Here is a 12,709-nt window from a genome sequence, read left to right on the forward strand (position 1 = left end):
GGGAAATGCCCCCTGGTAGAGGGTGCTGTTGGGGGAAATCCTTCTCAATAGGGGGAAGGGACCTGCCCCTTCTTTGTGGTGGGGAGGGGAGAGGGATGCGTGCTGGAGAATGCACGGCGGTTGGGGGGGGAAGAGAAAAGTGAGGGGAGTGGGGGGGGGGGGAAGAGAAAAGTGAGGGGAGTGGGGGGGGGGGAAGAGAAAAGTGAGGGGAGTGGGGGGGGGGGGGGAAAGAGAAAAGTGAGGGGAGTGGGGGGGAGAAGAGATGGACCTGCATCTCTGCAGGGGAGGGAATCGGGGACAAACTCAATGTTCTCAATGATCGGTGCGCCCTTTAAAAAGTGTACCCCAAACTCTGCTGCTGGGCATACCAGTTCTATGAGAACTGTTCTTTGAGTGATAGCACTAAACACACCCAATGATTTTTGTTTCCTGACAAAGTGTCAGACGATTGGGGCAGAATATCTGGCTGTGTTTCTGCGGAGAAACACACTGGTTTTCAGTCAGAACCTGACACTGCCATTTTTTGGGGAAATTCCACCCAATATTGGACCTCTGGTCAGTTTTTTGGTGAACATAAACTCTGATTTCCAATTAAGCACTATAATAGTATTACAATTGGCAGACAGGCCGCTTCAGCAGCGTAAATCCTTTTACAGGGGAAAGAACGTAGGGGAATGGTTGTACAATAGGCGAGGGGCAAATAGAATTGTAAACTCAAGTGTAGTAGTGGCACATAGCTGTAGGTCTGACTGATTTAGGAGTTGAGACCTGATCAAATTGTGGCCTGCTAAATCTTAAGGTTTGGTCGAGCCCTTATTTTTCATGTAGTCATGCGATAAGCAGTAGACATGGTTACTGGCACACAGGCATCTTTGTAAGAGTGTATAAATACGTGATGGGAACAATGATTGGTGAGCAGTCACACTCTGGCTGTATCCTCTGTATCTCCTTTGTACTTCTGTCATCTCTGTGTCGAGTGATTTTTGATAATCCACTATAATTTTGAAAAGGTGACTGCACAGTTCCTGAATCAAACTATTACATTCTCACACATTGGCAGAGCTCCAATCACATCACCTGTCTTAATGAATCACTGCTGCAATACCTTCTATCTTAGACTAAGATGATATTAAATTAATTCCTCAGTCCTGCAAAAGGGATTGCAAAATTTTACTGGAAGAAATGAAAGACAATTCAAAGGACCTTATGATCATTAAACACTCTCAGTACTTGCAGTTACAACTCATCATGAAAGGTAAATCAAAAGCAATTTAAAATAGGATTACAAATGAATGGCCTGCAGAGAATACTCAAATGGGAACAGTATTGTATGGAGCTTATTATCTTCAGGAGGAAGACTTTGCAAATTAATTGTCTCAGAATAAGATCCTTATTCTGCAATTCTTCACTAATTTGTAATGTGTTAAAATTGTAATTATTTAGAGAAATACAATACTTGATGTGTCACAGAGGTTGTTTAGAAAAGTATTGTAGAAAAATATTCAAGCCAAAATAATCCAATCAAATATTATGAATATAGAGATTCAGATTGTCGTGATGCCTTGGTCTGGTTTCCAAAACTTCACTAGATTCATTATTAAGCCACAGCTACTACCAAGATAGAAATCTCACTAAAGTGCCATCTACTGGGCTATCACATTAATTATAACTGGTAGCGCTTTCACAAGAATGCAGAGTTTAGAATTTTAGTCCAAATCTTTCTCGCATTGCATTCTGACTGAAATACATAGTTAACTAGTGTGCCTTCAACAGATATCTAGCCTAGCCCTTGACACCAATTTTAAAAAATATTTGTTCCTGTGATGTGGGCGCCGCAGGCTGTGCCGGCATTTATTGCGCATCCCTAATTGCCCTTGAGGGGGCAGTTGAGAGTCAACCACATTGCTGTGAGTCTGGAGTCACATGTCGGCCAGATCAGGTAAGGATGACAGATTCCCTTCCCTAAAGCACATCAGTGAACCATATGGGTTTTTACGACCATTGACAATGGTTTCATTAGACATTTAATTCCTGATATTTATTGAATTCAAATTTTGTCACCTGCAATGGCGGGATTTGAACCTGAGGCCCTAGAGCATTACTCTGGGTCTCTGGTTTACTAGTCCAGTGACAATACCACTATGCCATCACCTCCTGCTAGAACAAAAATAAAACTAAAACTTCAGCATTGTTCAGAATTCCCAGCTGACAGTGAGCTCAAAAGTTGCCAATTGAGCAGATAACTTATGCCCAGGACAGCCACAACGGTGCATTGCCTAGTGGCTAATTTTTGACAGACAAAATATTATTTACTCGTTGTTGTATTTTAGACAGTAAGAAATGAAACCGGAAGAGAAATTCAACTTGAAACTGTCAAGCTAACAGAAAATATAACAGCAACATAGCTTTAAAATATGCTCCAAGCGCATTCTTTGATAATTCAAGATTTCCTTTTGATAGTTCAAGAGAGATAAAGCTATAATGCTGGAAATTGTGACTTACTGAGTAAATAGTTACTAGATTCATACTATCTTTCCATTGTCATGAAATAACCATTGACAAATTCCTGGTTTGCACTTGTTAGATCAGCATCTTTGCACTTTGGTTTCCACAGTTATATGATTAACTAAAATATTGGCAGTGTATAAATCCATGACTGCATGATCAATAGGAATGGCTGCTACACAACTTTCGCAGTAAATATACTGACCAGTAGCAAAAGATTTAGGTTTTGCAAAACCTACTGAGAAAATAGAATGCAATAGTTTATAATAGGCACTTAATGTGTGTGGCCTGCCATTTTTTTCTCAAATCTAGGCGGCCATGTATTTAAATAGATGTACTATAGAAACTACATTTACTCATAAGCAAGTCACACAAGTTTCTCAATCAAAAGAAGATAAATGAAAGAACCAGTAGACCATTCAAAAGGAGTGAAGAGAAAGCTTTCAGAGAAGGCAGATATAGAGTCCTCTTCATGGTGAAGTTCATCATCAGAGGAATCCTCAGAAAGGAAGACTGTGTAGTGTCGTGTGGGTCTTACGATGCTGAAGAAAACAGGAAGAAAATTGAAACTTACTCACTGAAGAGCAAATCACTGTCCACAAATAAAGACCATTTTCAGGCTGAGAGATTCGAAAGCATCAGCTTTCAAACCACTGTACTTCGGGATTAGATGAAGCATAAACATTTCATGCTGGGATACCAATATTTATCATATACTATAGCTACATTTATTTTTGAAATCTTTATTAAAACATTGGTCTGCTGTTGCTTGGGGCAATCTTTATCTATGCGCTGCTACTCCATTGCATTTCATCAGTAAAAACAGGAACTACAGAATGACAGATGGGTAAAGGTGCGCTGCAAGAAAGTGACAATCAAGGAGATTAAGCTTCAAAATACACCCAAAAGATTTAGAAAGATAACAGCGAGTCTTGAGCACGAACTGACAGCTGGAGAGAAAGAGAATGTGAAATTTGAATAGGAGTTCAGTCTACTGTTAATTAGAGGTGCTGATCGCTAATTTGTCGGGCTTGATTTAATTAAACTTTTCATAAAAAGTTGAGGATTGTGGGGTAGCACAGTTGAAGTTCACATAATGAGGAAGACCTTGAACACTTTATACATCTGGAATGACGCAAGAGGAAAGCATCGCTGACTTATAGTTTTAGAACTTCAAACTTTCTGAACATAATGCCAGGCCACCGGAAGGCTGCAGCATTCCTGGAATACATATTCCATTAATTGATAGGCCCATGGGTGGACTGAGAAGTTGGTGACTATCCATTGGGTAGGATGTTAAGACAAGAGTCTATTGAGGGAGCCCGAGAGTGTTCTACTGACAGTAATTGTAAGGGAACAGTCAAAAGATTAAAAATACTTTTTCAGCTGTAAATAAGTACCATAATGGCATAATCTAGAAATTGCTGGAAAAACGCAGTAGCTCTGGTGACAATCATGGAGAGAAACACAGTTAATATTTCAAGCCCAATATGACTTTGCTTTGGAACTCTGACGGTGTACTTGACTTTCTTGAGGTACAGGAACTCCATCAGATTACCCAGCCACACTGAGTGGAGAATCTGTCCTCCACTCCATCAGCACTCGCCTCCGGGCAATCAGGGAGGCAAAAGCCAGGATATTGGCCCCTGCGCCGGTCTGCAGTTTCAGCAAGTCTGACACCCCAAGCATGATCACTAAGAGACAGGGCTCTGGCTCAATTTTCAGAATCGCTGACATGGTGCTAAAGAAGGAGACCCAGAACCCCACAAGCTTGGGACAAGACTAGAGCATGTGCACATTGTTAGCCGGACCTCCAAAGCAGTGGTCACACTTGTCTTCCACCTCTGAAAAGAAGCGACTCATTCTGGGCTTAGTCAGGTGCGTCCTAAAAATTACTTTTGAGTTGGATTGAACTGAGCCTCACTCACGGGACTTGAAATATTAACTCTATTTCGCTCCACAGATCCTGCCAGATCTGCAGAGTTCTTCCAGCATTTTCTGTTTTATTTCGGATTTACAGATCTGCAGTATTTTTCTTTTATTACCGTAACTGTGTGTTGCCTCACAGTGCTAGCAAGGAGTATTATGGCGCATCCACGAAAGATTTCAGGGTGGAAAAAGGAACATTTTGATGTGAAACCAAGGCAAACAAATCAACAGAATGGAATCTTGGAAAGGGGTCACATAAATGAAGAGATCGTTTCGAGGAGCAGGAGCTCAAGGACAGTTATGGCAGCATTATTCCAAACTTTCCACGGTGGGGGATGTGGCAGAATGTTTTATGATTGGGAAGAGCCAATTCTTGAAATACTCAAATCCCCAGACCAAAGGACAAAAAAAAAATCAGAGGGAGAGCACTCCTTAGAGTGCTCCCTTACACCTTCTAGTGGTCAGGTTAGAATTGTTTTGGGTAGAGCACTAAGTAGTTCACTACTTCTAATGTTCATAGTTAGCACATTGTCAAGAGGGAAAGTTCTTTTTTTCTTACATGCATATTTTCTCAGGCAAAGCAGTTTTATTCATTATTAAACAATTGCTCATATTCTGGTGACTTTCAACAAATATTTATATTTGACTTGGAGTATTTTTTTTTAAGTAGACATGTAATCAAAGAATTAACAAGGTTATTTCTGAATATCAATATAATCAATTTTTATAGGGTATTCCAACTCTATGTGCGAGTTATATTGCACAAGATATACACACTGATGACATTTCATAGTCAGACTTATGTATTGCAGGTAATTCCGCATCTCCCTTCCATGCCAGTACACCTAGATGAGGAACGACAAAACCATAAGTGTCAGTATACATCAAGTGGCACCGAGTCTCTCAAAGCAGCTGGAAGAGGACCATGGTAGATTCATCACATGCATCGCCGGATACGGAGTTTAAACACCAAATGCAGCAGAAATAGCAAGGACAGTAATGGAAAGTGACTGCTTACTTTCCTCTGTAGCTTCTAACTTGTTATTTCCGCACTATTCAGAAGGATGGACACACATTTTCGCACGATCGCGGTCAACAGGGATTTGATAAGACTGCAAATTCGGCAGCGCATGGTCAGCAATAGCGGAACAATATTCCAGGAACCGAGATGTTGGGTTTGAATAAGTTCAAGGAACTAATTGAAAAATATTTTGGATATGCGGAGAGACTAGGGAAGCTAGGATTGCTTTCCTTGCAGCAGCAAAGGTTAAGGGGAGATTTTCAAAATTATGAGAGGGTTTAATACAGTAGATTGGGTACAGGAGGGTCGGCAATCAGAAGTCACAAATTTAAGTGTCAAAGGGACCAGAGGCACGAGGAAAAATCTTTTCTTTTAAAAATGCGATTTGATGATCTGGAAATCCATCATCTTAAATGAAGGTGGAAGCAGATTCAATAGTAACTTTCAAATGGTATTCCGATAAATATCTGAAAGGAAAAATATTGCAGGGATATGAGGAATGGGACTAACTGGACAGCTCTTTCAAAGGGACAACTGATAGAATTTACAGTGCAGAAGGAGACCATTCAGTTCATCGAGTCTGCAGCGGCCCTTGGAAAAGGCACCCTACTTAAACCCACCCCTCCACACTACCCCGGTAACCCCGCCTAACCTTTTGGACACTAAGGGGCAATTTACTTAGTACGACCAATCCACCTAACCTGCACATCATTGGACTGATGAAGCACAATGGAACCATGCAGTAGAGGAGATCATGAAATATCAAATTGAATGTGATATGCTCGGCTTAGAAACAAAGGTGGAAAAGTATTGAGAGCTGCTTTCCTGGCCAGAGGTGCAGTTCCAAAGGATTTCCCAGCCTAAAAGCACGGTGAACCACAAAACTTTTATCAGCTTTACATTTAGGGTAATTTAACTGTGTACTTTCTGGTAACAGCAGCCATGTGGCTGGCACAGGCTTTGCTCACAATTCACATTTTATTTATAACCGTACGTCTCCGGCATTACATAATCACTGTTGTGCTTATCAAGTGGCATTTCTAGAGGTTGTTAATGATAGCACACACAAATTAGAAGGTTTGCAAACCCAGATGCTTCACGCTATCTCAGAATTCGAGGATTTGATCTGTTATAATCCCAGGATAATGATCAGAATCAGTGGGTCGATAACTGGGGCAAGATAATGTATGTGGCTTTTACTTCATTTGCATTAGGAAATAAAAATCTAATTGCTGGTGCAAGAACATGAAATAAACAGGAAGCCCTGCAAACATCAGCTATAATCACTTACACTTCTAATTTTAGGTTTCTACTATCACTTCACAAGCGCAGTTATCAAATTATGGAAAAGGAGTAAAAGGCTTCACCCTGTTGAAACACTAGATGGTAAACATCTTGCCTGATTATTTGTAACATGCCTGAAGGAAGTAAAATGTTCCCATATAGACATCACGAACACTGACAGGAAAGGGAAAATAAAATGGAATTCTGCCAAGTGTTGCACTAAATAAATATATTTCACCTGCTGGAACACTGCACAAAGATTCAACAATGTTGATAATAAAAAAAAATCTACTGAGTTTGTAAAAGAAGTCATTTCAGCACATCCAAATCACACGGCTTTCTCGCCACAAATCACAGCATTCAACATGTTGGACTGGCCCTAATCCCAAAATCAAATGTTGGCCCCTGTATGCTGACAAGTTCGACAGTTTTAAAGTTGAATTCAAGACTGGATCACCCTTTGGCGTTCCTTTTGCTTTTAGTATCCTTACACATTCTGCCCCCAAACCATCTCAGCACCGTTTAGCTGCTGCAGCTTCTTGCTGACTGTCCAATTAATTTCACTCTCTAAAATTTGGATGTTTGTAATTTCTATGTCTTTAGCAGGATGTGGAAATTACTTTCCTGCAATTTTTTTCACAGATGGCGCAAATCCAATTTTTCCACTATTAGCAAACTCTTCCAGACACAATGGCCCAGAAATGGAAACGAAAAGTGCTTTGAATGTATGTGACTTAAAGTAATGGGTGGCGGTCAGTTCATGAACGTACATGGGATTCTGCACTGACTTTTTTTGCACGTGGTAGGGAATAGGGACACATCTTTCCCAACTCTTTTGCACAAATATATCACACAGCATGACTTTAATTATCAGATATATCCAGATGTGCTAACAATTACCATTTAAATCGGTGTAATATTCTGTAAATAAAATTTAAAGTCACATTAAAAATAATAGAAATATGAGAGATGCCTATCAGACTAAAAAAAAAGCAATTACGCTTTCTTCTTTGCCATGACTGTTTGGTCCCGGGGTTGCTTTCTCTGCTGGGTACATTCCACATCTGACAACTGTTCATGACGACAGAATGGGAACCAATGCCACCTCACAATGCTTACTGCCACCAGGGGTTGTTGGGTAGTGAGCAGGTGTGGGAAGCGTGACCACCTTTGCTATCTTTAAAGCCAATTAGAGCAACCTGGCAGCTTCCTCGGATAAAGTCAGCTAACTCAGGGCAGACTAAAGTATGAACATGGGAACTTTCTGGCCTATCACTAGGGAGCTTACTGTTGATTCTTAATAAAATTTGCATCTTTATACTCCAGTAAATAAGAAAATTCTAATTTTGCAGGGCAATGTACATATATAAACAGGCTAAATTCTACTCATCAAATTAAAAAAATATAAAATTGATTTTCTTACTGAACTAAATTGTTATTGTTTAATGGATGGCTACCACACATTATTTTACAGATGTACATCACTAAAACACCAGACTTTAAAATGAATATTTTCTATTCAGATGCATTAAGTGAAAAATTGATCCTAATTAACTTTTTTGAATTGAAGTAATTAAATCTTTAGAATGAAGACCTACAGGGCAGCATGGTGGCCTAGTGGTTAGCACAGCCGCCTCATGGCGCTGAGGTCCCAGGTTCGATCCCGGCTCTGGGTCACTGTCCGTGTGGAGTTTGCACATTCTCCCCGTCTTTGCGTGGGTTTCGCCCCCACAACCCAAAAATGTGCAGAGTAGGTGGATTGGCCACACTAAATTGCCCCTTAATTGGAAAAAATAATTGGGTAATCTAAATTTATAAAAGAAATAAAAATTAAAAAAAAGAATGAAGACCTACTTTGATTCCCTTCAGAAATAGACCAGCTGTGATTTATTTAATTTTTTATTAGTTCATGGGACGTGGGATCGCTGGCTGTACCAGCATTTATTGCCTCTCCCTACTGCCCTTGAGAGGGCAGTTAGGAGTCAACCACATTTCTGTGGGTCTGGAGTCACATGAAGGCCAGTAAGAAGTCTTACAACACCAGGTTAAAGTCCAACAGGTTTGTTTCAAACACGAGCTTTCGGAGCGCAGCTCCTTCCTCAGGTGACCAGGTAAGGAAGGCGGATTTCCTTCCCTGAAGGACATTAGTGAACTAGATGGGTTTTTATGACAATTGACAATGGCTTCATGGTCATCATTAGACTTCTGATTGCAGATTTTATTGAATTCAAATTTCACCATCTGCAGTGGCAGGATTTGAACCTGGGTCCCCAGAGCAGTACTCTAAGTCTCTAGTTAACTAATCCAGTGACAATACCATTATGCCACCGCCTCCCCCTAATTGACACAGTCCTCACAGTTCAAAGTTCATCACACAGACATATTCTGCAGCTGCAGCAAAAACAAGGAAATTGAAAGGAAAAGGATTTGGCTCAGCAGGTCATGTCACAGCTCTCAAATAAAACGTGAAGTAGAATTTCCATAGGATCTCCCACCATTGTTTTGACAGAAACTGGATAAAATGTGTAGGCAGCCATTTATTTGGGGTTTCTGCTGAATTCTGTCGAATTCTTGTTATATTCTACCATCTCCCCAGTAACATTTGATATTTGGGATAACTCCACTATATAATTTCAGTGGATCAATATGGCCAATTATGTATGGAACTGCCAGTCCATCCTTAATGTGGAGAGGCTCTCTTGACTGACTCTTTGCTGCAATATTATTCCTCGAGTACTGGTCACTTGTTGGTATTTTATTTGATCGGTCATTTTTTTGTATATGTGAGCCCAGATATGGAATGCAGGCAAGGGAGTCAGTCGTCAATGGTCAACATTGTATATAAACCTAATCCAGTCCTAGCTTCACTTCCACTTCGTGAACTTTTGGCAGGGATTGTTGGACAGCAGTCAGCAACAGAAACCACGGCATTTTTCCATGTTTTGGAGAACGGCGGACGAAATGCTGCAGTATTGCATGCTCCATATGATGTGAAAACAAGGCCCTGGTTCCACAGTTTCTGACTTCAAAACTATCATTGGGGAAAAGTTTCAAATACGTTGGCCACAGTTCCACGATTAGCTCACTCGAAAGGTGGGGGAAATCCTGCGCTTAAAATTCCAGACAATGTACAAACGGCATTGAAGGATTCTGTTTAATTTGGTGATTTTGTTCATTCAGATGCTCAAATACAGGCACAGTCAAGTATTGTTCCAGTTCATTGTATGGATTGTTGGAAAGAACAGAAAATATACGTAAACCAAAAGTGATGAACATTTCCGTGCTCAGTGTTCTGAACATTATAAACAATTGCTTTGGGAATGCAAAGCATGCTGTGACTAGAGGGGTCACGTCTTTCTTTTAATCCATGTTTGTATTTTGGATTTCCAGTCTCCTTTAAAAAGTGCAGAATTATAATTTTAGCAGAACAACCCACATTCCTAATTAATCTGATTTGGTGATCCACTTTGACGTTCACTACCTGTAACCTGCTTGGATATCACACTGATGAATCTGTCTGCAGAAAGGCAGGTCACAGCAAGTGCTGGTACACAGAAAACAACCACAAATAATAAAAAAAAAAAGATTTTCTGTCTGTCTCAGCTATAAACGCCATCAGCTCTGCATGACTACACCAGCTTCTGCCTCCTAATCCCTTGGCTGAGTTACAATGTGGATGACTTGCCCCTCTATTTTAATGTCTCGTTATCATGTCCTCTGTTACTGTTAGTATGTGACAACAATGACAGCAGAGGCTGTTCCTTGTTAAATATCATGTAACAAATACAGCTCTACAAAATCTAAGATTCGCTTCATAGCTTATGATGGTGTGGGTTTATTTTAATGAGGAAGGACCACATCTTGAGGGTGTTTTTTTTCCGCCAGAATGCATTAAAAAATGAATCAAGTGATTAGAAATGAAATGTGACAAATCCAAACCTATATAAAATAAATTGACACCAGTGAGTAAAAAAACAGGAATTTTGTAATTTTAGTTTTTATTTTACAAGGAACCTTGTTGTCTGTTTATGAAGTTGTATAAATATGGTAGCAATCTATTCTGCAGAGATATAATGTTTAAATTCAAATAAACACAGTTATACACTATATAAATATTTTTGGAAAAATAGCTGTACAAAATATGAAGCAATATAGTCAGTGTGGAGATGTGAATAAAGGCTCCCGGTCCCCCTTTGGACGACACTATGCCAAATCCCTTGTATGTGTTCAGTTACATTTCTAGGGAATAGCTTCACTCTCAATTGCTCTGCATTCTGCAAAGGCATCAGACATCAACGATGCACTTCATGACCAACAATTGCTCTTTCTCGTGAGAGCGTCTCAAGAGCAAACATTAGTGACTGGTTTGGGGTAGTTTTGTTCAGCAGACATGAGATTCGCAGACGATCCTGATCCTGTTCTTAACTGGGCTGCCATCATGCTTTTCAGTTGAGATCCTGAGTAGCTGATACAGAAAATGGAACATCATCCCTTTTGCTTGGGTTGGCTTCAGACCTGAAGGTGAAGGTGAAAAGACAGTGCTTCAGAACATCGTTCCAATGCACTGTGTCATTCGGGATCCTTTAAGATGTTACCTAAATTTTTGACCCACAACGCTTGGTCTAGAATATGCCAAAATTCAGGGCTTCATTATCACAACCAGCATATAGAGAATTAGCATGCTCACAAAGAGTATTTTGAACTCAAGTTTCATGCAGAAGCATTTGCATGCTACTCAGTAAATATTCAAGCTAACAGCAACTTAACAATATACTAACCTATTTACATTTTCAATGGCTGTTGATAAAATTGACATTTTCAATTGCAACAAAACAAGGACAAATTGTAAAATACACTAATTAAATATTCAATCAAAGATTGTTTAAAAAAAATAACGCAGTGTTTTTAAAAAGGTTTTTGGCTGATTTGTTCTTATTTTGGAGCACCCATGAAAAATAATGATTTATAATTATAAGATTCTCCAAGGTTGATTTTGAAGATATTATAAAAACACAACCATTTTAATTGTTTTCAACGGCAAACTATTTAAATTTGTTTCCACTTCCTTTCGATCCTCCTGTGTAATGTAGCATCTTCTGGCTGAGGGAAGGCAGGCAAAGTGTTTCTGGGCTTTTGCCAAAGCCATTCTGTAATTTGCCACTGCTTTGCGTGTCACTGTGATTATTTTTCTCCCCCTCTGTGGACATGGCTGGCCTCCAAACCTGGGAGTGTGGAATATGAGCAATCAAAAGCAAGAGCTGGTGCCGTATGGCTCTGTGGCATCCCAATGCACTCCATTTTACTGCCGGTGCCTAATGTTGTCAAATATGCAGCAACGGATGCCCTATCCTCTTGCACAAACATGTTGCCAATTCAATGTTCTCTGAATACGTGGGGACCTGAAGCGTACTCAAATTTTCCTACGCCAGTCAAAAGGGATAATTAACTAATTCATCCATAGACATGTTTGTGTTGTTAATTTAAAATTTATCTCTTCAAAACTGTATTTTTTTTCCTACTTGAAATATTGAATGCAACAAACAATTTCTGGGATTACCAGCAGCTTTTGCACCAACACATGAAAAAAAACATCTGGCACACAGCAAATTTCTTACCCTGTACCCACTGCACTGTCACCATTCACAATAAGATCCACTGTATTTTAGAAAATGAACATTAGGACTCCATGAATAATTCACAGCTTAACATCAGGAATTGCAACTCATGGGCACCAACGTCACACATCAATTATTTTTCAATATTCCACTGCTCAGAAATCACTTCCGCTAACTCATTCCTAAACATGCATGGTAAAATAAATATTGCCCCAATATGCTGTGTCATAGAATGAAAGGGTTCATTTCCACAACTACCAATACCAGACTCTGGTCTCTGTTATCCAGTCATGGGAAGGACCTATGCCTGCCAGCTGGCTATTTCCACACACACAGAAAATGAAACTCCAAAGGT

General features: G+C 39.9%; 1 protein-coding gene across 7 annotated transcripts in view; it reads right to left on the reverse strand.

Moving 5' to 3' along the window:
- The window catches only part of LOC119955553 (DENN domain-containing protein 1A-like), a 641,178-nt gene that overhangs the window by 13,326 nt on the left and 615,143 nt on the right, over positions 1–12,709 (reverse strand). For 5 of the 7 annotated variants that reach the window (XM_038781841.1, XM_038781838.1, XM_038781837.1 and 2 more), the window contains one exon: positions 2,922–3,047. The exons of the other annotated variants lie outside the window; for them this stretch is intronic. In XM_038781841.1, the coding sequence (XP_038637769.1) occupies positions 2,922–3,047 (126 nt within the window). The remainder of the gene's footprint in view (positions 1–2,921; positions 3,048–12,709) is intronic. 7 annotated transcript variants of the gene reach the window in all.

This window comes from Scyliorhinus canicula, chromosome 21, assembly GCF_902713615.1.
Source record: "Scyliorhinus canicula chromosome 21, sScyCan1.1, whole genome shotgun sequence".
NCBI lineage: Eukaryota > Metazoa > Chordata > Chondrichthyes > Carcharhiniformes > Scyliorhinidae > Scyliorhinus > Scyliorhinus canicula.